Below are 24,887 nucleotides of genomic sequence, written 5' to 3'. Positions count from 1 at the left end.
CCGATGGCCGACGAAACGTTGCTGACGACTTCTGTGATTTCCGCTTCCAGTCCATAAGTTGATGGACAAATTCCTCTTCTAGATAGTGGAAATTCACTAGCTTCATTCTGATCACTACTGCAACGCTAGCTACCTAATTCACAAGCTCGGATCGCTTGTAAAGCTGGTCGCGTTACATAACGCGACGGACGCCCACATTTTCCGACAACCACACGCTGAAACACACTGGATTCTGAGGAATACACACAACGGCACTTCCACACACTCACACACACCCACACACACACACACACTCACACACACTGACACACACACACACACACACTTACACGAACTCACACACACACACACTACACACACACACACACACACACACACACACTATACATATATATATATACACATATATACATGCATACATATGTATATAGAGACGCGGGAAATGAGAGGCAACTGTTTTGTTTGCCCAAATTGCTCAACCGAACACCATTGCCACTGCAACAACTGCTGCCCAATTTAATGTTCCATTAGACAAAAAGAAAAAGCTAATTCACGTTCAACTGTCATCAGGGAAAAGGAAATTGTTCAATTTTTCACTTTCACTTTTATAAGTAAAATTGAAAAATTTCACCATTTTCTTCAATTTAATCAAAAAGAAAAACACCACTGACAACAACATTAATATAATTTAACCAGAGCATCGAAAATTCTGATATTGCCAAAGAATAGATAAAATAATCAAACAATATATAACGCGTTCCCTTGTCCTTGAATAGCAAAACTATATTGGAAATTTTTACTACTCCACCGAATAAAATTCGGTCACATTTACAGTCACTTTCTGAAATGATGAAAAATTAATTCACCGTATCACAATTTGAACAAATACTAACATCGAAAAAAGAGGGGAAAAATCATCTCAATATGAATTTCGTCAATTTTCAAATATATTCTTACACGTTCGACTTGTTCTTACAATTTTTATCAAAAAACAAACAATCTACAACTATTTAATTAAAGTTAAACCGAAAGCATAGCACAAATCGATGACACATTCTCGATGTACATTATTTCAAATATTCTGCTGTGAAACTTACGCAAGCGCTTTTTAAATTGACGACGGAAAATCAAAATAAACAAATAAATAAAAAAGAAACTTCATACGTATTGTATAGATATGAGTAAATTTTCAGTGACGTTTGCAAAGATTATCAAATGTCACGAGCTTCATCGACTAACAATAATGAAGTTCAAATTTCATCGAAAAAATATAAAAAACTCTAAACATGAAAAAAAAGTACTCTGAAGAAAAAAAACTTCAAAACTTGAACATCAATTTATTGAATAATTCGGAATAAAAAACTATTCTCACCTAAAAACTGTTGGTTGAAATAGATGAATGAAATGAAACACACACGCGCGCGCCGATAGATATTCGTTTGATCAAAAAAATTACAAAATCTACCAAGAGTAAAATACACCTCCTACAGTAAACTAACTGCTCACAGTTGAAGCGCAAATTTAATAAAAATTAAAAAAAACAAAATCAATTAAATCATTCAAATAAATGTTCAAAATGAAAATAATCGTCAAGAGACAAGTGCGTAGAGTGAGAAACGTTTGCCTAAAAATAGATTTTAATTACAGCATCCTTGGTGCATTACATACATCATCATCTTCGAAAATACCCATGCAAGAGCAGAATAATTTGTCAATTTCATTAGTGACAATTAATAATGGAAATTATTTTATTCCGTTTATCAGTGAAATGGATCAAAACACAATTGTATTACGTATTACAGTAAAGTTTTTCATTCAACTGTGTAAAAATGGACAATTATCACGAAAGGGATGAAAATATTTGGTAAGAACATTACACAGATTAATCAATTAAAAGAAAAGAAATTTCAAAGAGTTCAAAAAAAGATATATAATTAAAATTTTTGCTAACGGGAAAGGTAAATTCAGAGGTAAATGTTTTAAAATTATTTACATAAATTTTACTTTTATTATCGGGAACAAGAATTAATTTATTCTATGTAGGATACGGTAAAAATTTTAAAATAAATGCAACTGCAATGTCACATGACAGTAAACTATTCAAGTGTTTGAAATTGATCAACCACCCTAGTACGTAAATAATGCATTTGAAATTTTAAAATGAACTTCAATGGTAATTCTTCAGCGCACTCTAAAATTATAAAATTATGAAAAGATTTAAAATATTTTAGAAATTATCAGTTAATTACACTGTGAATGAAATTTGTCGATTCATTATTTATAGTGCGCTATTAAATTTTTAGTTGGAAGTTAACAGCCACAGTATTTTTTGAAAATTAGGATCAATTTGCATTACAGTATTAGATTTGTAAAATATTTTCTCTGTCAGACATTGCATTTATAGTTAGTTAATCATTTGTAAAATTTAGCAGTAGTGTTTTCGTTAACGAAAAATCAATACGCAATGCCAAAAATTTTTTGACACTTCAGGATATATGTGCAACGTAATCTCGAATGCATTTTTCTGCTTTGATCAGAGTATTGCCAACTACGCCCAGTTTAGTTTATTTCAAAAAAATCTATTTTAGAAACATTTATAAACCATTACGATAACAATCTTTTCATAATCTTCACTAATTCACGTTTCTTTAATCTGCTGCAAAAAATGCACTTAAATGCTTCCACCAACTTTATTTGCATATTCCCAATTCCATGTATATATATATATATATTTCGATATGTATATATGTATATGGATATGGATATGGATATGGATTTGTATTGATTTATTTCATTTTAGATAGCTAATAAACTGGTCAGCTTCAGTATTACAGTTGAACACGACCATTTTTCCGCGCTCTTCAATGCGCCTCACCAACTCTTCCAGATACCTATAAAGTACGTAATTTTGTATAAAGTTTCAAAAGCAAAACAACGAATGACTTACTCGTTTAAAGTTTCCCATATTCAGATGTTCTTTGGGACTACCATAAAGCTTTAAACTGTGTATACGAGTTCTGCGGGAATCATTTTGATTATTGACAACAAAAAGCTTAAAGAGAAAAACTGTAAAAGTAATACTTTGCGTAATAGCGTTCTTACTTGAACCGAATTGATGGAAGCAAACTTGACGGGACGCAAAGCAACAGGTTCACCTTTTGCTAGTTGTTCTGGAGTAAATCTGCATTATACAATAATACCAGTGATCAACCGCAGAAGCGTAACGATATTCTACTAGAAACACACTTACTCCAAAGTCTGAACTGCATCAATCGCTGTCAGCTCATCAAAGCCCATAGAGTACATCTGATTGTTAAACAATTTAACCTCCTTCGGACCATTATCTGAAGTATTAATCATTAGACTATATTAGGCAAAAAATGCACAAACACCATTAAACTCTTACCGCCGTGAGTTTTAATAGCTATATAGCACAGCTTCACGGGGACACGAAATGGAATATGCAAAATTAACTACAGTAATTCTAATATTAATAAAATTAGCACAAACACAATCTAAAATAAAATAACCTGCTCATCGCAATCCGATTCCAAATATTTCAAGTCGTTGTCCTCAAGACAGTCAGCAATTGTATGCCTGTCAGATTCATTAAGACATTCATAGTCGCTGTCCACATACTCTGCCAGTTCCATCTAAATAATTAATAAACTGAAATGAAGCTCACTTCTTAATAATTAAACTTTAATTCTGTACGAATCCTCCGACTGCAGGTTTTGGAACTTTTTTGATTTTCACTGTGTGCATCCATTCTTTGACCTTCTCAGTTACGACTTCGGTACTGCTGCCGTCGACAGAATCAATTTTATGTGCGTTGTAAAAAAATAAGCAAACTGGCACGTCTCGAATGTTATAAGAATTCGCAATGGTTTTGCATTCAGTGATAGAAATTTTGCAAAATTTAACCTCTTCGTGACGATTAGACAAATTCTCAAGTACAGGCGCAAGATCTTGACATGCTTGATTCCTGTAAAAATAGGCATACTTTGAATCAAATGAACATCAAAAAAAGTTATTTTCACTTACTTTTCACTAACAAATGCTGCTACTAGCAACTTTTCTTTAGAAGCTTCAAGTTCAGCTGCAAATTCCGAAAATGTGTGGATATGCTTCACACCCATAACGACTAAAAGAAAGCATTATTAACTCGTGCCGAAGTTATTCATTAGTACAATAGCTTATGAAAGAATAGTGGCAAAAGTTACAGAAAACAAATCATACAAAAAGTGAGGTGGAAAAACAAAACGGTTTTTTTCCAGAAAACAATAATGATTTGCAAGTATAGTCAACCTACTTTCTTCTTTGTTTCCAACTTATTTGTTTTGATTTTGCTGTATTTGTAATTTATAAAAGAAAACATAAGAACAGCAAAATTGAAAAAAATTATTTCTATAAAATTCAATATTCACAACCATTTAAATTAAATATTAAATATTTGGATTACGATAAATTCAAAAAGTAATTGTCAAATTAGGTAATTTATCATTAATTTTGATACAATCAGTGAAGTTAAAAAATAAAATTTCACATATTTCACATATTTCTATGAGGAATTGTTTTTAGAATAGTCTTCATATTCTGTTTTTTGTATTTTTTTGTAGTCATATGGATACTGTACAATGTTACAGTATACTGATTTGGTCATCTTCTTAAAAATAATATATAACTTATTTTTAACATAACATTTTGCTAAATAAAATTATTTATAAAATTTTTGTTCGATATAAATTAACGTAAACGCTCACTGTAATGATTTTACAAAATTCTACCGTCATCCAGTCGCTGATGTTTTTTTCCATAGTTGCATAGATGTGCCGGTGTAAGTAAATGTTGACTTGCAACATAAATCGATTCAGAAATCGTATCTAACCAGATCTGATAATGAAAATGTTATTTTGTAATACAAAAACGTGTGTATATTTGTGTAGCAAATGGTATTACTTTTGCAAACAGAGCATATGCTTAATGTTTTCACTGTTTTCTAAATACACAATACATCGATCAATTTTGTCTTTTGTGTAATTTGTTTCTTCGAAATATTTTGACAAAATCAGCCTTTAAGTGATTTTATAATCATCATCAATCTTTATTCTTTTGATAATAATTGAATTGTTCCATTTTCATAATACTTTTAATTGTAATCTTTTGCAATATGAAGAATAGGTATGTTTTATTTCATCAATTTTGAACACGAACAGTAAACATCCTGTTACGGGATGTACATTCTGAAACAAGTGAATTGCAGCGACCAGCTAATTAGCCAACTAACATCAATGACGGATGGACCAACAAGGAACATCTTTTCGGAAAATGAAAACAAAAGTACGCATCAACTGATCGTCTGCAAACGCAAAACAAAATAACATTCAATAATACTTTCTGCATTGTGAATAAATAATTTAAATTTGCAAGTGTCTGTTTATGCAAGTTAATCGTTTCGATCTCAATGTCACTTTCCTACTCTCCTCCATCTTTCTCTTTCTTCGGACCAGGACAAAGAGCACATGATGAATAAAACTGAAAAACGATGAAGAAGTTGCAGAAAACAGTTATTTCTTGCAAAACATGAAAAGCATACATGCATCATCACTCGAGGACCAAAGCAAAAAGAGAAAAAAAGAAAAGAAAAATATGAAATCATTTTCTGCAAATGCTAAGGCTTGTTAACAGAAAAGAGTTACAAAATGAAAGAAAAAAACAGGGGGCTAAAAAAGCATGGAAGATTGTTCCGAACGATTATTAAACGTGTTGAAAAAAATAAACAGTTGGAAAAGATATCAAAAAATTGGAACAATGTTTCATTGACGAAATTGTGACGTTGAAATAAACAAATAAACAAAATGCAGACAAATTTTGTACTAGTTGAAATAAGACTGATCTGATGTATCATATCGTATCATATCATATCACATGTCACAGAATGGTATATCATGATACACTGAAATGCACTACTAGTGGAAAAAGGTCCGAGGAGAGAAGATATGCTTGCTAATAATAATAATAATAATAATAATAATAAATAACATTGCAAATCGTAAAACTACATCCAGAATAGAAATAGAATAGAATCAAGTATAGACGAGTGATGCAGATTCGAAAAATGGAAATGAAAAAAAAAAGAACAATTTGATTATTGTAAAAAAATTTTTGACCACAGGAGAAAAAAAGACAAATCATCCACCAGAAATAAGCATCGAATTTAAAAAAAAGAATTTAGTATATATTAGCGAAGAAAAAAATGATCATTATTCAAGAATACTTAAATAATGAATGGAAAAGAAAATGTAAAATTTAAAAGAAAACCAAGAAAAACCCCCGACAAAGAAAGAAAGCATGAAAAACACATTTAAGAAGATATTTTTCAACTGCAAGGTGTAAAATTGAAGAAAATAATATGTTTATGCGTTTTGGTTGATTAAAAGTAGCTTTTAAAAAATCGTTTAAATCACGGGATGCTGGTGTTTTTTTTTCTCTTTTGTTCATCCGGAAATTCATCTCAGTCAAAGAGCGCAGATGAACATTTCAATTGGCCGATTGCCAAAAAGTTGACGACTACATTCGATAACTGCTCGTTCAGCTTCCATTCGACTTTGAAACAAAATTATCGCTTCACCATTCAACTGACCATTTGGCGCACGTTGAAGATGGATACAATCCATAGTTATCTACAACAATGAACAATGAACAATAAATATATAGTGGACACAGATCATTAGTAGAATATTAAACAGAATGCATCCCATACTTCGGGAAATCCTTGAAAGAAACTCAACACATCTGTAGGAGTTACGTTGAACGGCAAACCGCGAAGAAGAACCGGCGTTGGTGGTTGATTAGCTTGACCAGGGGATGCGAAATAGTTGGTCGGTGACACTGGTGGACTTGGATATGGCCAGTAGAAAACTGTACCAGGAGTTGCAGTCAACGCTGGCAACAGACCTGGCACACCTGACGTTGAAAAGAAAATGAACACATATTATTATTATTATTTGTAGAGAAAATTTGGATTTTGATTGAATAAAAAAAAATAATTTGTACCAGAAATCATAGGCAATCTTGGAGCAGCATTGAGAATGTAAGGTAAAGTTCCAGATGCTGCAGCAGCTGCAGCTGCAGCCCATGCACCGTTCTGCAAGCCCAAAGATGTGCCACCGTGTAAAATTTGCGGACCCAAAAATGGATAGCCAGCAAAAGAGCCAGAAAACAGTGCAGTAGTCACGGCTGGATTTGACAAAACACTGTTTCCTTAAATTAAAAAAAATACATACATATATATATATACAAACAAAATCATAAACAGAACAACAAGAATAAAACCTGGCGATGGTAAAGTTGGACGAGCCTGATTAGCTGCGATCGCTGCAGCTGCGGACGGCATCAACGGTGATGGTACTGGTGCCGGTCCAGCTAAGACAAGATTCATATCATCAGCAGAACATTGAAATACTTCGATGTAACGTTGTTTCTTCCCAGTATGCATATATTTGTTGTGACGATCAGCGGCCGTTGTTGCAGCAGCTATATCACTGTCCATTTGTATAAATGCTTCACCACTTGGATTTCCCTGAAGAATAATAAATGAGTTTTTTTCATAATAAATAAACAAATAAACAATCCAATATTATTGATATACAAAAATGATAAAATGAAGGAAAGAAAAGAGAAAATTGCAAAACAGGCAGAAACACATGTGCGCGCATACTTGAGCATTGTAAACCATGTGAACACCTTGAAGAACAATGTGCTTGGAAAATTCACCAAGAAATTCCAAAATATGTTGCACTTCAGCTTCGTATGGCAAACCGCGCAAGCGTACACAATCTTTCCGGCAACCAGTGATAAAAGCTTGAGGCGGTAATATCGGTTGAATCTGACCGGGTACAGGAGTCGGTATTGCACCACGTGGTGGCAAGCTACCCAACAATCCTACCGTAGGCATGGTATTCAAATCAATTTTAGCCACTTCGAGACTCTTGTTGATGACCTGTGAAAAATGAAGCATCGTCATCATCATCACGCTTGTTGGTTAAGTAAAATAAAAGCATAAAATGTGCGTGTCTCTGACTTGTTGGACTTCGGCTGAAGTGCTGCGGAACAGTTCGATGTAACGACTGCCGATCACTTCTTTGTGCTTAGAGAGTGCTTTCTGTGCATCTTCTTCGCTAGCGATTAGAACAAAAGCATCGCCAGTAGCACGACCATCCGCTTTATTGACGAACATAATGCCACTTTCTCCACCGGCAACTTTGACGCCGTTTTCACCACTTTCGAAAAATTCCATCTTAAATCGAACGAGAATTTCAAAAAAAATTGTTTAGTATCAAAAGAATGAAATTTAATATAAAAAAGAAAACAATCGACGTGTATATATTTACAATTCGCTTAGCTGTACAATCGTACGGCAAACCTCGCATGCGTATAATGGCCACGCATTCCCTGGACAAAAACTGCTGCGCTTCGTTGCTGTTGCCTGCAACAACCAATTCAATGTTAAAGTTTCTTTTATTATAAAAAGAAATATTGCAAATTTTCCAAAATAAACAAAATAAAAACTCTAAAATGATTGCAAAATTCGACATTGAATATATGAAAATGGAAAATTCAATTTGGGGCAATTTTTGGTCGACGATAACGCTGATGACGTAAATGTTGTTTCACTTGCCTGCTTTGGCTTGCTTGGAACGTTCCTTGTGAAAGCTGTTCACCGTGTTCAGACCTTTCAGTTGAGTCATTTTTCAAAATCGACAGAAAGACGAGTCGACACAAAGCCGAACAGAATTGTGAAGTACACACGCACACACAAATAAATGGAGGGAGAAAGAGAAACAGCCTCTCAACCAAGCCGCTAGCAGCACGTCTGTATGCAAATAAATTTCGCTCGTCAAAATCTCACCCGAGGATATGTTATTAACATACACGACAGTGGCGCCATGGGCAGCGGTGGGGGAGATGGGAATGAAAATTGAATTTAACAAAACGAAATTGAAAATATGATACAGTAGTAATATAAAAAAATATTCCCATTCAACCGATTAAAAGAAAAATTGATAACGTTTTGAAAATTGGTTTCCAAGGAAAATGTTGCACTGTTCAGTGTTTAAAAACATTGAAAAAGTGTAAAATGTCACAAAGTGAGCACAACAATTCAACGTTGCAATTTGATCAAATAAACCAAGTATAAAAATCAACATTTCAGTCTCAAAGCATGGGAACTGTCGTTCTTTGACTTACAACTCCCTAAGCATTTATTACTATTATTATTATCTATTGCTTGGATTAAAATTGACACCACAGAATATCACTGTCCGTTCAAATGGATCTATGTTTGAAAGTAAAAAGTCGCAGAATGGACCTAGTGAACAACAAAACTGCCATTTCATCATCAAGCTGAAGTATAAAAAGTAAAACTTTTCAAAATTGATCTGAAAATATTCGCACCAAAATAAGCGAAATATTCAATTTCATCACGCTAACAACACAAAATTTATAAAAAAGCAATAAAACAAAGTTTTTTCTTTTCTAAATTTCTAAAACCAAACTTAATCAAAAGCAATTAATATTCCACATATTGTAATGAAGAATAATATGATTAAAATAATAATGGTGTGGGAAAAAATATATGAATTGTATAATTTTTTTCTTCAAAATTAAACGTACTTAATACTGACATATTTGTGAACTGAGCTTTGGTGTCGAAACGCAAAAAAAACTGCAAATCAATATATATACATATATATATATATATATTATATTATATTATATATACATATATATGTATTGTACCGTCAAGCGCAGCGCCGTCTAATGAGGTCAAAGTGCTCGTTTGGAACTCAAACGAATACTGTACTATAGTTGATAAATTCTCTCACAATTAGGTACAGGCTGCGCGTTGTAATTTTTTCAACTAATTTGCATAGACCCACTTTTCAGACAATTTTACATGATGAAAATTATTCCGAAAAAGAAAAAGAAAGAAACGAATTTATAATTTGAAAAACAGTTCTCAAACAATTTGTAAATTAAAAAATTGATGACGTCATCTGTTTTTGTTTTATATCGTAAATTCTACAAAAATGATAGTAACCCTGTAAGAAAAAAACAACATGTACAAATCAGCCTTTGAAACTTTTTTTGATTAAAATAAGTTATAAATTTTTATTTTCTGTGAATTATTGTTATTTAATAAAAGGTAGATAATTTTTTTTAAAGTGTTCAACAATAACTGAAGAAGAAGAAAAAGGAAAGATTGAGAGAAAGAGAGAGGAGAGAGGAGCAATTTTGGTCATTTATACCTGCAGCAATGTTGAGAAAATCTTCTCCCGTCGAACGGTAAACTTCAATATAACGACTGCCCATGAAATGACGGTGTCTTTTCAAAGCCAATTCCCTGTGTTCGGCATTTTCAAAACGCACCAGCGCTTCACCATTGCGCCGTCCTTGGGGGCTTAAACAAAGTGCCACACCACCTCTACAACAACAATCTTGTATATATACGTATATCTGGATATTTAAATTTGATTGAAAAAAATAAAACGACAATAGCTTTCTAATTTGTTGATAGTTGAAAATTTTTTTATGTAAAAAAATTTTGCGTAAGAAAAAAAATGCAAATTGTTATAGAAAGAAAAGATAAGATGAAATGACAATGAATTTATAAAATTTAACAAGTTGGGAAACGTGTCACAAATGTCCTCAATGGTACTGGTTTGGCTGTTTGAAAATTTAAAATAAAAGTGCCTTTGAATTTGAATTTTACAAATGAAATTAGTTCATCGAATCAAATTTACACAACAACTCCTTGATAATTAATCCTCAAGTAAGAGGCAAATGGGAAAAAGTATAAAATTACACACGTTGAATAATATTCCTTCGTAAATTTAGTATTGCATAAATTTGAATGTTTCTTTTTTCTTTATAGTACTTGAACATATTTTACGGTATAATTTGCTCAATTTACATAAAAGCTGGTTAGACTAGACGGGCGAAAAGAGAAAATGGACAAAAAAAAGAAGACTGGTTATTATCATTGTTGAAGTCAAGTTTGACCTGTTTATATATATATATATATATAACATGCACGAGACTGGTTGTTAGCACACCTAGCAATGTTGAGGCCGACGAAGAATCGTGCCACGTCCTGATCGGACGATTGCCATGGCAAGCCACGAGCCCGTATCACTGTGCTGCTTTCTACCACATCCTGTCGAGTGCTGAAAAAGAATTGCAGAGAAAATATTAAAATTGATCATGCAGATTATAGAGATGAGGGACGAACTGAAGAGGAAGGTTATTTGCTGTTCGAGTGTATGTGTGTTCTGAGATAGCAGCTCAAATATAAACAAATAAAGCTAGAAACAGAGAATGAAACAGAAAGAGAGAGAGAGAGAGAGATAGGGAGGAAGATGCTGCAAATGCAGCCGAATAAACAGATACCATTCATCAAGCTTGAAAGCTAATATACATATAATTTTTTTATCATAATGAATTGTATACAATTTATAAGATGAAGCAAAGAAAAAGAAAAAAATTATCATTGTTTGGAATATAAAATTAATTTTATCTGATAATTATTGTCGTCCAGTGGTGATGATTAGCATCAGCAACGTCAACGTCAACGACGGGTTCAAATTATTCAGTTCAAGGTTGGCTATAAATTCTTCTACAACAAAATGTGCACAGAAGTTTGGAAGGGAAAAGTCGCGGTCAAACAGAAGAACTAAATACAGGCAGTTTCGCAGTCGACCGCTTTTGAGGGTCAAACAAAACCAAAATTGCAATACCAGAAATGTAAAACCAGTGCACTTTGCAAGCTGCACAATGTAGCAGAGCAGAAATTTTATCAGTAAAAAATGGAAGTGGAAAACAAAAATTACCTCCCAAATAATGTGAAGAAATAAAAAATGAATGCAAAATTATGAAAATGCAAACAGGGGCCGAATATTAATTATTATAGCATGACTCACCAAATACCATTTTCGAGCACGGCCTTCACCAATTCCGGTTCGCAAAAACATGACGCATCTAAAATAAATGCAATTGTAAAATATATGAAATGGATATGATGAGGAACAGAGAGGGGGGGGGGAAGGCAAATAACACTAATAAAAATGTTCACGCATGAACAGTTCTCTGCTGATGATTCCCGCTTGTTGGAATTTAAATTTGGTAAACAGAGGATTTCTCTTTGTGCTTTCTCTTTCAAGCTTGTTTATTTATCATTAATACAATCAAAAATTGAGAGTGATTCATTAAAAAATTGTCATAAATTGTCGTATTAATTTCAACATCGATTTGGCTCTGGCAAAATCAGGCTAAGCAATAATTGATCCTACGCCCCCTCCTCCCTTCATCCCACTTCCGTAAATTGTGTAGTGGTGGTGTTGTTCCATTTGACGATGCTTTGAAGAAACTTTTTTAAATTAATAATTGTGACCGCTTGAAGCGTTGAAATTGAGAAAGCAAAATTGTAAACGCTTGACTAGCAAAAGTGAAGGTCACAAGGGCAAGAACAGTTCATTTTTCCTTTTCCACCTCACCCATCCATGTAAGTTCAGTGACCAATGAAATATAAAAGAAAAGAAGAGCAAAGAATGATCAAATAAGTGCTTATCAGTAGAACTGATGCAACAAGATGTGCATGCATATATATATATATATATATATATATATAATTGAAGAGGAAGAAAGAAAAAGGAGGAAATTTACTACGCTTGGACGCTTCTTTGACCAGATGAACAATCGCTTTGCTGATATCAGCAGTGATGCTTTGAAAGCTGTATTCATTTTCATCGCCTGAGCAAGATTCTAAAAATAAGAATATTAGAAAAGGCAATATATCTATACATAGTAATGTATACAAGTCATTGAATAATTCGATTATTGAATTACAGCTAACAGTGATGTTTGACGAGAGGAAGTTAATAATAAAAAGAAATAAATAAATAAATATATATATATATGCTGCTGATTGTTGAAATGAATGGAAATTATATAATTTTTGAATATTTTCGTCTCACTAGATTGTCGTTCAATGTTCAACCTTGGACAACCAACAACTCCAGTTGTAGAGTTCCGAAAACGTAAACCAGAGAAACAAGGGTAAAAATTTAAATCGGCAAATATCAAATTTGTTTGAACAATCGAGCGTGGCGTCGGCTTGCGTGTCGCAAGCTGTGGGAAAACAAAAGGCAGAAGCGAACGTGAAAATCTCTGCCACTGACGAAGAGAATAAACCAGAAAACAAAAAACAGATTATGAAAAAAATATTTGCTCTTTTTTTGCAATGAAATAAACTTTGAAAAATTGATCAATAAAAAGAGACAATTTTGAAATTAAAATCAAACAGTCAACTTGAAATTTATGAGCTGCAATGATAAAAATGTTTATTTTATTTGTCATCATCATCATCATCATCGCCACCGTCATCTTATCATGCTTGTTCTTCTTAGCCTTATATTGAATTTGATGAATCGCATAATGAGCTATTCTTTTTTTTCACGATATAAATAAAGCTTTTTTTGATCAAAGCCTATTTTTCCTGTTCACAAACATCAATTTTTTACTTTACGTTTATTTATTCGTTCATTGAAGGGATTCTTTATTGAAATGATTGTAAATTTACATTTCTAAAGAATACATTCATTCTATACAACAGCTTACCGTTGAAAATCTCCTTCAACGAGTTGACCGGCTGACTGCTATTGAACACTTGACAATATTCTTTGTTTAAATCACAAAATTGCCAATACGGTTCAGACAAGTTTATGCCTTTGTTAGCCGCTTCTGGATGCAAGCATTGACGCAGTGGTGTTTGGCCATACGTAACAAATATTGCATTTTTCAAAAATGAATCTCCACCAACACCACCGCCACCGTTGTCCAATTTCAACGCATCCACTAATTTCGATTCAAGCTAAAATCAAAATATAATATAAAAATTGCACCAATATTTATAATGAATAAAATAGAATATATGGATTTCACTTGTGCTATCACATCTGCAAGCTTGTTGGCATTTTTGACCTCGTTTTCGTCCACAAGTCGTTTCTTCAAATGTTCCCAGTTGACCTTATTCAGATCAACTGGCTGAACAAAGCTCTCAAATGGATCCGTTAGCTTGTCTTGTTGACAGTCGTAAACAACAAAAGCAAAGTAAACAATTTCGGCCTCATCCGATCCAAGATATTCACCGTCCAAGCCGTAAGTGGCCACGTTGAGGCCGATCAAAAATCGTCGACGTCGTCGTTGGTCTCGATCTTGATCGGCAATCTTACTCATCATTATCATGCTTTTTCAATCAGCAGTAGTAGTAGTAGTAGTATTCAAAGACAAGAAGTAGGAGAAGAAAGGACGGGGGGAGGTTGGGGGAAGAAGAAAATACAGTCACCAAACAGTGTGCTTGATTTAAGCAATAGCAGGAACAATAACAACAACAACAAATAGAATAAAATAAAATAATATGCACTTTACGATGAAATTATGCAGAATAATTCAGTTGTACTGTATTAGATGGGAAATTGTCGTGAATGACGACGTTTTGAATTGAAATGTGTGGAATATTTGGAAAAAGCAGAAGAAAAGATGAGAATGATGAAAAATGCAATTTGTCTTTTTTTGAATATAATTTTTTGAAAATTTCAAAACAATTTCACAACAAGGGCAGGGCACCACAACCACCCGACACCTATTTTCGATCCCTGAAAAGAATTTTTCAATAAAATGAACAAGAAGAAGAGGAAAAATTGGAATATTGCAAACAATTACCGGCAATAGTTGGAGCGGCAGGCAGCAGCGACGACACCGATCTACCACTACTCTGTGACAGCCTAAGTTGACAAGTGAACACCGTAGCAGTGTTGTCGATGAACGTCGTTGTCGTCGCATTTTCCTTGTTGCCCTACTAGCAGGGACTGGATTGTTGTCGCATTAAAATCAACCAATGAAAATTCACCCAAACTTGCCACGTGGTTTCAAGCAGTTGCTTTCACTAGCACTCTTGTGTATTTTATAGCCACCTGAATTTACACACACACACACATGCACATGCACATGCACTATAATCACACAGACCTATTCATACACCTACCTATACTTGCAGGTATATTATATATTTAAATTTAAAAAAAAATCAAATATATATATATTTGTTGGGTTAAAATTATAAAAATTACAAAAACCAATTAATATCACGTCAATTTGCTATATATTATAATACATATATTATTGATATTATGCTAATGTAAAAAGATTTTGACAAACAATAACAAAATAAATTTATTAGAATTGTGCTGCTTGAAATTAATTAGAATTGTCATGACAAAATATAAAAATATTTGTTGAATTGATAAAAATTTTCATATTAAACAATTCCCATTTTATATTGATTGTCGTAATAAAAAAATATTACAGTAATTTTACTAAAACTGTCAATTACAACAGTCGAAAATTACGACGTTGACGTAATTTGCTGTGTTGAAAATTAATGTAAAAAAATAGAAATTTTCCATTCAATTCAGCGCAACGCTTCGAACAACTCTTCAAAAATGTTTTCACCGTTCACAGTGATACGAACACAACACCAGTACAACCACCACCACCACCACCACAACCGTCCCACGCTCACAAATCTAATCTCATGTTTGCATTAGGAACAGCGTTTGTCATTTTTATTACATTAAACAATCAAAATTATCACCAACCCGTCGTATATTTAGTTCGACCACACTGAATAACGAACTGATCATTCATTTTACAATATAAACATAATAGATGAGCAAGTACAAATATATAACTGTATACTTTTAACTTAACTGTTGTAATGCTTTGTAAAATAATAATAGTACTTTATACTGAAAGTGAATTTTAAAAAATTTCAATAAATGCGAAACTATTTTACAATTGTTATATAATAAATTTTGATAAAACTGTACATGATTTTTCCTGTTAATAATGCTTGTTTTCAGTTCAAATCAAAAATTGCATTCGTTACAAAATTAAATTTCAGTATCATATTTGTAGACGTTTGCATCTGAAAATAATTTATTCGTGAAAAATTTACAATTTAAAGTGTAAATTTTTGAATTTAAAAAAAAAGAAAAGAATTTCATCTCCATCAACTGGAATTAGTGGTAGTCGGCATGAGTGCATGTTGCTCTACTTTCACAATGTGCAAGCTGAACAATTCTCCAATTTCTCATACTTTTGCTAACAAACGCTCTTTAAAGCGATCACCATCCATAAGCCAGTTATTTATAATTCTAGCGTTGACGACGGTGATGACGTTCATTCTGGCAGTTCTACAAGATTGGCAATCTCTGCACTGCTTGCATGAAAAGCACGATGGAGAACCGGTGCTTCTACGTCATTCACCAGGTCAATATCTGCAATCATCACAAACAACTCGGACTTGGTTCTCTGAAGCTTTGCAGCAGCCATCGATGCGTGAACACGGTCATAAAGATATGGAAGGATTGCTGAACGGTAGAGAAATCAAAGTCAACATATTCTCCCATATGAAAAAAATGCTCTTTGTAATTCACGCGCAAAAGTGCAAATAAAGTAAATGCATTCAAGCTATTCATTAAATTTTAATAATAGAAATCATAGTTATTTTTCTTTGCATTGAAAGAAAAGCTATTATTCAGCTATTTAAACTATATTTTTTATAATATGAACTGCATTACGTAAACGCATAAAAAGTGAACAATATCTCTAGTATTGTAAGATTGAATGACATTATCGTGAATGCGCAGTTTGATATTTCTTTATAACTATTCTTATCTGTTGACATCAATTTTGTTCAACTAAAACTGTAATAAAAGATATGCTTGACAAGTGCAACAAATGTGCCACTGAAATGAATAGCAGTTTTGCAAGAAATGGTTGTCAAACTTACATTTGATTTGTAAGTAGAAGCTTTTAGTTTTCAATAAAAGCAAGATGTTTCTAAAACAAATACTGGCAAAAGGTAACAAAAGTTGTAAACGAGGCTGAAAATTTGATCAGAAACAATTGCCAACAATGCTCTATAATGGGGAACCGCTTCGTCGTTTGGGAAAGTTTTCCAGAGAGTTCCGCAAGCAGAGAATAAATTTTCACACTCTCCGTTCATTGAAAAATTCACCAAAACGGTTCACCTGGAAACGGTCATAAATCAAATATGAATAAAATTTCACAGTTGTTGCAAAATTCACACTGATGTTGCTTTTCAAATGGAAAAGTTGAATTCATCGTTATACCACTCAACTCAAAGCCACACCTACAATGCCCCACCAGTATCTGTTGTGCTGACGAAGAGAATGCTGATGAATCTCTCTGTTGATGCTGAGGGTCGTTTGTGTGAACACCTGTTGGGATCAGTATTAATTAATGAGCAATTTTAAGAGCACATAAATCTGTCAACAAAGAACACAAAAGTACACAGCAAAAAAGAATAAAATACATCACTTACACTAAAAATAGAAGCAAAAAATTCAAACGTACTGAACGTCTAAAATTTGACTGAGCAGTGGAATAATCATCTTAACCTTGCCCAGCGTGTATGTCCCGCCGAGCCGTTATATTTCTAAATGATTATTTTCAGCAATGAACTCGCCGGCTCTGTCTGCTACGACCTGAACCGTGTTGCATGCAATTTGATACGTTCACCGTGTATATGAGAATAAATTTTCGTCCATCCGGCGGCCGATAGTAAGTTCGCCTATTTGCAAGCAGAGCTGCTGATGCTGATCAGTATAATATATCCGTAATATTTTTTCATCAATCGAACTCGACTCTGCTATTAGTACGGCGTGAACCACAAACGTACAAAGCAAAAACGAAGGTTCACACAGAGTGAGCACACTGTTGCCGGTTGCTGTTTCTATGAAAGCTGAGATGAAAATTTGCATAGCTTTGATCAGAAAGACGGCATTGTTAGCGGTTAGTTGTTGTTCAATTGCAAAAATGTCGTCAGATGGAAAATAGTTCGTTCTGCACTAAAAAATTTATCATAAATACGATGATACGATCATTGTTTCCTTGAATAAAATTCAGCTGACTGTAAAATAACCTTTCTCAGAACAATATGATTAATTAATTGAAAATTGCCATCTTAAAGTTCAACATGATTAATTTGCTTGATGAAATGCATTTCAAACAGTTCAGAGATGATAAATATTGCATGCAAATTTTAGTTATCAACAAATTTATCATAATCAAAAATAGCACAGCTTTGTGTTGTATCTGAAATGCAATTATTTTGATAAAGACAATGAAAATATGTGCAAGCAACAAATGTTGATTTATTTCTTGCAAAATCAAGCTACAAATGATGAATAAAATTATATTCATCAATTGAAAAGGTCAATGAAAATATTTATACAAAATACTTAACAGGACACTTTGTCAGACCACCAGATTGGCAGATGCAAAGAACACGGTAGTCGATTACCTTTTTCGGCCACGAGAAATAGCTGCTTCGATTGTACTGCTTTTTCTACATTGAGTAAAGCAATGGCGTAATGTATGGCTGCATTTTTGAATTTCCCAACCGACCGATTCCGTTCACAAATCACTTGACTGTTATATTGCACTGTGCAAAGTTTTTGCAACTGGTCAACGTGGAATAATAATGGCATAAATCGTTTCCGAACAACACCAGTATATTCGATACGTGCGGTCAACTCTTGACCAATATAGCAACCTTTGGAAAAGTTCATACCTTTGAACTGACGTGCGTTTGTTTCATGAGGAAAACAAGTTCCCGGTATAAAATCTTTGCTCCCTTCACCCAAGGCTAATGAATATCTGCAACAGTTGGCAAAGTAAAATAAAAACAACTAATATGATCAGTAACAAGCACTCTTACCTGTAGTCGATGTACTCTTTCAGCGTAACACAGCCTGCAGATATTGTACTAATTAATGAAGATTCAGTGATGATCCTGAATCCCAAATATTCAGACCGTGGATCTTTTGCAATCAGCGTACCGTCAGGTAAACGGATCGACGGCTCTCGTATGTGAGCTTGATTTGGTAAATAATAAACGTAAACAGATCTGCTGTTGTCTGCAACTACGTCAACAGTTTTCCTCATGCGATATTTGAGAATAAACGCAATCACATCGGCATGAACATCCGCATCGCATTCGACCAATGTACTTTTTCCATCTTCATCTTCAAATAGCAACACGTCGTACATAATACGACCCTGTTTATTCAGCATCAGCGAGTATAATGATCTGTGTTCATGAAGCAAAAGTACATCATTGCTCAACACCAACTGGAGCAGCGCCATTCGGTCAGGTCCAGTAACTTTCAGTATTTTCCTGTTGTTCAACAAACACCAAACTGGACTATTGCTAAATGACGCTCTACTTCCAATGATCCAAGCTTGGGTTCGTTTTAGCCAACTGCTTGCAAATGATATCAACATTCCTTCGATACTGTATCAATCGTTCATCCGAACCTGACGCACTTTAAATATCATAAATGAACAAAAAAAAGAAAGTATGAGTGTTAAAACTAAAAAAAATCCCTCTTTGAATAATACTTTTCTGAATAACAAATCGCAAACCCAATTAACAACGTTCAACAAACAATTAATATTTACCAAATGCAAATTTCACGCTAACACTTTAATTATTATCTGCTAATAATCAATTTCAGTGACATATAAAATTTAATATGTATGAAAATGAAATAATAAATGTTGAAACAGTTGTAATCATTATCAATTGCTTTTTTTTCACTTACGTTAAACTATTTCCGCAAATAGAAAAAAAAATTATTGAACTTACCAATAAAAAAATAAATTAATTAAATACCTTATATTCTTCTCATCACATCTATGCATAGGTGAAAATTTATCAACGATAACAAATATGAGCTAAAAAACATAAACCTTAAATAATATGAATCAAAACAAAAATTTTAAAGGCTGTTTTTTTTTCAATAAAAAATATATGTCGTGTTGATCGACAGTAAGCAAAAATATACAGTTAATTTATAGCTATGACGACATGATTTAATTTGGCAAAGTCAAATGCAATAAAAACAGGCAAGAATACGTGTCATCTGCTGAAAGTGAATCGGATATAAAATGCAAAAACGAATGGAATAATTAAACATACAGAAGCATAATAGCAGCCTTTTGAAGTTCGTCAAAACGCAATGATAAATTGAAATATATTTTCACAATCAGCAATCGTCCACAGGTTACCTTCGTAAATTGTTATTACATTGCTCGTACATGAAAGAAGCATCATGAGAAGGCTACAAATGGTAAAAAATAAATTAAAACAAACAAACAGCATGTTCATGCGCAATATTTGAAAAACTTCAATTGTACAGCAGTGACTGGAGTTGTTTATCCAGCGTTTGCAACCAGATAAAGCAAACTATATTACGTACAGATGTTAAAAAAAGGAACTTTAAAAGAAACTTTCACCCATTATTGTATATGCAATTAAAAATTGATGACTAATATTTCAAGACGGCGCATGAGCAAATACAATTTAAAAATGAAAACAAATAAACAACGCCACCACTGCACACAGCAAAATACCGTAGTCAATGTTGTTGTTGATGCTGCACAATTGGAGAAGGGGCTGTGCCCACCACCAGTTCAGATACTATCGATGATTTCCTGTGCGGTATCGAATCTGGCGTTGGAATGCACATTCCGGTGGGACTGGTCGATCCGTCCCGTTCATCTGCAATCGATAAATCAAAATTTTTAAATATATTTCAAAATTATCATTTACCAACAATGATCGACAATCGTGGAGTTCGAATTTCCACACTGCTCGGAGTTGCTGGCAAAGTGTTCAATTTCAAACCCTTGGCTTTGGCCATGTTGTAATCACCAGAATCGAAATATTTACGCTGCTGCAATCGTTTCTGCAAAAACTGCGACATTTGCATATTCTTGGCCACTTGCGGATATTTGGCGAAAAGTTTCGCCTCTTCCAACTTCTCTACGGATTGCTGCTGAACATTCAATACCAGAGTAAATAAAACAAATTAAACACAACAAATGATGCAAAATGGGAATTTATTTTTGGAAGAAAAAAAAATGCACACGTCACTTTAGCATTTAGATACTCAATGCAATTATTCCAATTCAATGCGGTGAAAAAGAGGCGACACCAAAAATAACAACAAAGAAAAACGTACATTTTTACCATTCGAATAAAATGCTTTAAATGTTAATTATGGAACATTGAAAAAAAATCGTTCTCATCGATTTGGTGAAAATAAGTAAGTCTTTGAAAATGAAGATTAATTCGGCGAAAGAAAAGATAATCAATAAATGCTGCCAAAGCATGGAACGTGCATTAGATTTGCTTCACCTTCAGTAAATTAATAATATACGTCAGTAAAACAATTGCATGCTTTAAGATTGACACGCGTCTCAGCTATTCACTTATCGTAAGTTTCGTAATAAAATTGTCAATGCAAGCAGCTGAAAAATTTACCGACTGCACAATAAAGTCAAATTAAATGCCAAAGCAGAGCTTTTTATTTTCGAAATTACACTCTGAAAATAAATTCAAATGGAAATTTTAGAAGAGAAATTTGAACAACATTCTCTTTTCCTACAATTTGAACAAAAAATTTTTCATCCGCTCATCAAATGACAAGACTTCTCAAATTACAAACAATATATTACAAACATGCAATATGCATAGCCGCTTGATAGATGGATTGAGCATCAAAATCATGAAAGTTCTCGTTTAAATTTCCCATCAATTCACTTTACAACAATAAGAGGAAAATCATCAATATTTTTTCGAATTATAAAAATAGTGCAAAAGGAAACTATTTCAAATATCAAATTTTGAAAAATGAATCGCATTTTGCAATAACTGCAAATGAAATAAAAATTTATCATCGCAATGCCTAATCAAAACTTCAGTTCGAAAATGGCTTTATTCGTCAACAACACGGCAAACGTAATTAACATAGATAACGCAGAACCTGATTGTAGAATTCAATTTACATCGCGCACACTGACGCTGCGTCAAGATTTAAGTTATTAGCAAAAAAGGGATAAAACCAAACCACTGTTAATGTCATTATTCATTCAAACTTTCAAATGTTTTCTTTTCTCCATAATAAACTACTAAATATAGAAATAACTTTTACATAAAAACTACGTATCTCACGTAAAACCACAGAACCACAGTATTCAATTTAAGTTTTCCAAAACAATTGTTAACGTAAAAATCAACAGAACATATTTATGAATTTATTCACAACAGAAAATAAATCACAAATAAAAAACTTTATTTTAAATAAACTTTAAATTATATCAGAATGAAAAAACTGTTGATAAACTTTTCTAATATCAACAACACCCGAAATTGTGAAAAGTAGAACATAGGAAAACTTATCGTAACGTAATCGAAATCATAAACGATTGGCAGAAACTGGCACTAACTACGTCTCAACTTCATGCTTGTTAAGAAAACAATATTTACACGAAAGATACTGGCTGATTGATTATGCTAAATAATATATAATGACTTTTATTAACTTAAAGAAAAAACTATTTACAGTATGATAAATTATTAAAACTCCATTAAATTTCAACTCCCAAAAGTAATGCAATACAACCCAGTGTACAGTTAGCAAGATTGTCCACTTACATTTTCACTGACTGCTGTCTTCTCAGATTTAACCAAAGTAGATAAAGCTTGTACGGAACAATTCGCATTCTTCTCAGGTTCCATTGTTAATTCTGCTTCAGCTCCCGTATCAGAAATACTTCAAATAGGGCAAAAAAGGATTCTAAAATATCATTACTCATTAGCAAATTCAAATGAAGATATTCAGGATAAAACTAGAAAATAAAACAAAAAAAAATCAAACATAATCTGAAAATTCAGCGTCTTTTTTTATGAATGCAAAAGTGATTATAATCAGAAAATAATACACAACGAGTGACATAAAAAAATCGACAAATAAAAACAAGAGTAAAAAATTTTATATATAATGACGCAAAATTAATCAACATTCTTAGAAAAATAATCATGATAAAAATCTGTAATAAATGAAGTAAATGAAAACAATTCAATTCAAAATATCAATCTCACGCCAGCATGAACAACACAAGTAGGTGAGCACATTGTTTTCATCTGGTTATCATACAAAGCCAAACAAGAAAACAGTAAGAAATATTGATGAGTAGGGCAAATGTTCATAAACAGGTTATTTTAAGTAAAAAACATAAAAAATATACATTTTTTATGTATAATAATAAAAAAAATATTTAACTTTTATTGAATACTTAAATTACATAATCTATAAATGTATTTCTTGAAAAAAACTTTTTTAAAAATAAACTTGTGAAAAATTTAAAATAAAAGCTGAAAACTAATAAAATAAATTTGTTATCTGAAACGTATAAAAATAAACTTAAATATTAAATAAAATTACTGAGAAATTTGTTAAATAAATAACTTGTTTATGTATGGTATTTTGTTTTTGATAATCAAGGTGTTTAGGATTAAGTGAATCAATGACGTAAATAAATTGCGTATTATGCTATTTTGACTGTATTTTATGCTTTAATTGTGAGAAATAATTTTATTTTAAAAATTTTAAATTTAGGTCAAACCTAATGCAAATGATGATTCATTTGAAGAAGAGAAAATACGATTAGAGCAATATTTAGGTCATCATAAAAATTTCATTTTTTTAATATGTTGAAAATTTTATTTTTCTATTATTAAATTTTTAAATTAATTCTTCAGATAATATTTTTTAATGAACATGTATTTCATCAAATAACAATTTTACTGAAATAACAAATAAATCAAACTATAATTTTATCAAAAAATAATTATTAAAACAAGCATAATATATTTTTCTGAAATAAAATATTAATATTTCACTGCTTATTTCTTCTAATTGGTCAAGTTGAACCTTTCATTTTCATTTTCAAAATCTACCGTACAAGGATGCAGGGTGACATTGCAATTTAGTGGGCTTTGTTTTCATATAATTTCGAGAGATTATAAGAGTAGATTTATATCAAAGTAGTTATTTAGCTGGTATTGACAGCTGTGTTTATTCGCGCCTGAGGCTCAACTTTTTTCGAAATTATTGATATTAAGAATATTAATGTCGATTTTGCACATCAATTTGATTAATTAAGTGCATGCAATGTAATTTAATATTTGAAGTTTAAATTTTTCGCTACAGTATCTTTTATAATTATTGCACGAACGAATTTTGCTCGTGAAAATTATTTCTCAGTTTCAATCAACGAATCGTTGCATTGCCACGCAATGTTACGATTATGAGTAATACATTGTCACTTGAGCAACTTTAGCCTGATTTTGTTTCTGGTAACTTCACCGACAAATGATTGAAAGTGGTTATGATGAATTGGTTGTATTCATTTGATAATTTTAAATAAAGTATTTTTAAGCAGATATATTTGATGATGGTTAATTTTGTAATAAATTAGTGAATTTGGTTTAAAATTTCACTGTATGTTTGTTGTTTCAGAAAATGACTGACGATAAAGAAATTATTATCATGGCGTCGAGCGATGACGAAATGAAGGAGGAACAGAATACGGTGCGTGGTGAAATGGACGATTCGTTGTCGAAGAAAAAGAATGATCAGGCACTTGCTGCTGAAGGAGATGGTGGGATGTTGAAGAAAAGAAAGAAAGATGGAAGTGTTGAAGCAGGTGACGGTGGGTCGTTGGACGAAAAGAAAGATACAGAGGAAAAAAATGGTGAGATGCAAGTTGAAAAGAAGACTGATGCACCGCTTGATGAAAGAAGGCTGATGCACCACTTGAGGAAAAATGCTGATGCACCGCTTGATGAAAGAAGCTGATGCACGCTTGATGAAAAAATGCTGATGCACGCT

The 24,887-nt window shown here is 32.6% G+C and overlaps 6 protein-coding genes across 6 annotated transcripts; 1 reads left to right on the top strand and 5 right to left on the bottom strand.

The window, feature by feature from the left end:
- Positions 1-2,861: 2,861 nt before the first annotated feature.
- On the bottom strand, positions 2,862-5,524 carry Tsp_05590 (putative thioredoxin). The gene is made up of 10 exons (XM_003371895.1): positions 5,480-5,524; positions 4,788-4,893; positions 4,045-4,144; positions 3,778-3,985; positions 3,531-3,653; positions 3,407-3,473; positions 3,251-3,344; positions 3,103-3,181; positions 2,948-3,052; positions 2,862-2,891 (listed from the first exon to the last, which is right to left on the bottom strand). Exons 1-10 carry the CDS (start codon positions 5,522-5,524, stop codon positions 2,862-2,864), a joined length of 957 nt encoding a protein of 318 aa, XP_003371943.1.
- A 994-nt stretch (positions 5,525-6,518) lies between these two features.
- On the bottom strand, positions 6,519-8,750 carry Tsp_05591 (putative RNA recognition motif protein). Its single transcript, XM_003371894.1, has 8 exons — positions 8,677-8,750; positions 8,394-8,517; positions 8,084-8,299; positions 7,721-8,002; positions 7,336-7,582; positions 7,057-7,263; positions 6,764-6,966; positions 6,519-6,683 (listed from the first exon to the last, which is right to left on the bottom strand). The coding sequence occupies exons 1-8, from the start codon at positions 8,748-8,750 to the stop codon at positions 6,519-6,521; spliced, it is 1,518 nt and encodes a 505-aa protein (XP_003371942.1).
- A 528-nt stretch (positions 8,751-9,278) lies between these two features.
- Positions 9,279-14,295, bottom strand: Tsp_05592 (RNA-binding protein 35B). Its single transcript, XM_003371893.1, has 13 exons — positions 14,002-14,295; positions 13,678-13,930; positions 13,369-13,499; positions 13,035-13,233; positions 12,724-12,822; positions 12,351-12,416; positions 11,989-12,039; positions 11,294-11,345; positions 11,118-11,228; positions 10,311-10,486; positions 9,785-9,864; positions 9,672-9,727; positions 9,279-9,405 (listed from the first exon to the last, which is right to left on the bottom strand). Exons 1-13 carry the CDS (start codon positions 14,293-14,295, stop codon positions 9,279-9,281), a joined length of 1,695 nt encoding a protein of 564 aa, XP_003371941.1.
- Positions 14,296-16,299: 2,004 nt separating this feature from the next.
- Tsp_05593 (aminomethyl transferase family protein) lies at positions 16,300-19,431 on the bottom strand. Its single transcript, XM_003371892.1, has 6 exons — positions 18,866-19,431; positions 18,549-18,804; positions 17,665-17,993; positions 17,468-17,498; positions 16,913-17,006; positions 16,300-16,490 (listed from the first exon to the last, which is right to left on the bottom strand). The coding sequence occupies exons 1-6, from the start codon at positions 19,429-19,431 to the stop codon at positions 16,300-16,302; spliced, it is 1,467 nt and encodes a 488-aa protein (XP_003371940.1).
- Positions 19,432-20,567: 1,136 nt separating this feature from the next.
- Tsp_05594 (alpha-endosulfine) lies at positions 20,568-21,175 on the bottom strand. The gene is made up of 3 exons (XM_003371891.1): positions 21,170-21,175; positions 20,762-20,987; positions 20,568-20,710 (listed from the first exon to the last, which is right to left on the bottom strand). The coding sequence occupies exons 1-3, from the start codon at positions 21,173-21,175 to the stop codon at positions 20,568-20,570; spliced, it is 375 nt and encodes a 124-aa protein (XP_003371939.1).
- A 3,370-nt stretch (positions 21,176-24,545) lies between these two features.
- Tsp_05595a (UDP-N-acetylglucosamine diphosphorylase) lies at positions 24,546-24,761 on the top strand (the record flags this gene model as incomplete). The annotated part of the gene is made up of 1 exon (XM_003371890.1): positions 24,546-24,761. A coding segment is annotated over exon 1 (216 nt), but the record flags the coding sequence as incomplete, so codon positions are not given.
- Between the last annotated feature and the right edge of the window lie 126 nt (positions 24,762-24,887).

This window comes from Trichinella spiralis (genome assembly GCF_000181795.1).
Source record: "Trichinella spiralis strain ISS 195 chromosome Unknown Scfld9, whole genome shotgun sequence".
Lineage (NCBI taxonomy): Eukaryota > Metazoa > Nematoda > Enoplea > Trichinellida > Trichinellidae > Trichinella > Trichinella spiralis.
The sequence above is the reverse complement of the archived record's forward strand: the minus strand, read 5'-3'. Positions and strand labels throughout refer to the sequence as shown.

What these genes read in the sequence shown, in the direction of transcription:
- Tsp_05591 (XM_003371894.1), bottom strand. Translation starts at nt 8,750, where the DNA reads ATGACTCAACTGAAAGGTCTGAACACGGTGAACAGCTTTCACAAGGAA. An exon ending in ATTGTACAGCTAAGCGAATT is followed by an intron (nt 8,300 to 8,393) that starts GTAAATATATAC and finishes GTTCGATTTAAG; the next exon opens with ATGGAATTTTTCGAAAGTGG. An exon ending in AAGATTGCCTATGATTTCTG is followed by an intron (nt 6,967 to 7,056) that starts GTACAAATTATT and finishes TTTCAACGTCAG; the next exon opens with GTGTGCCAGGTCTGTTGCCA.
- Tsp_05590 (XM_003371895.1), bottom strand. Translation starts at nt 5,524, where the DNA reads ATGTGCTCTTTGTCCTGGTCCGAAGAAAGAGAAAGATGGAGGAGA. An exon ending in AAAGAGAAAGATGGAGGAGA is followed by an intron (nt 4,894 to 5,479) that starts GTAGGAAAGTGA and finishes TTTCATTATCAG; the next exon opens with ATCTGGTTAGATACGATTTC. An exon ending in CCGAAGTCGTAACTGAGAAG is followed by an intron (nt 3,654 to 3,777) that starts GTCAAAGAATGG and finishes TTAATTATTTAG; the next exon opens with ATGGAACTGGCAGAGTATGT.
- Tsp_05594 (XM_003371891.1), bottom strand. An exon ending in ACGATTGTCGATCATTGTTG is followed by an intron (nt 20,711 to 20,761) that starts GTAAATGATAAT and finishes TATCGATTGCAG; the next exon opens with ATGAACGGGACGGATCGACC.
- Tsp_05593 (XM_003371892.1), bottom strand. Translation starts at nt 19,431, where the DNA reads ATGTTGATATCATTTGCAAGCAGTTGGCTAAAACGAACCCAAGCTTGG. An exon ending in AAAGAGTACATCGACTACAG is followed by an intron (nt 18,805 to 18,865) that starts GTAAGAGTGCTT and finishes CAACTGTTGCAG; the next exon opens with ATATTCATTAGCCTTGGGTG. An exon ending in CTTCTACTTACAAATCAAAT is followed by an intron (nt 16,491 to 16,912) that starts GTAAGTTTGACA and finishes TCTACCGTTCAG; the next exon opens with CAATCCTTCCATATCTTTAT.
- Tsp_05592 (XM_003371893.1), bottom strand. Translation starts at nt 14,295, where the DNA reads ATGAGTAAGATTGCCGATCAAGATCGAGACCAACGACGACGTCGACGA. An exon ending in GTTGAAGGAGATTTTCAACG is followed by an intron (nt 13,500 to 13,677) that starts GTAAGCTGTTGT and finishes AAAAAAGAATAG; the next exon opens with CTCATTATGCGATTCATCAA. An exon ending in GAACATTGAACGACAATCTA is followed by an intron (nt 12,823 to 13,034) that starts GTGAGACGAAAA and finishes TCTTATTTTTAG; the next exon opens with AATCTTGCTCAGGCGATGAA.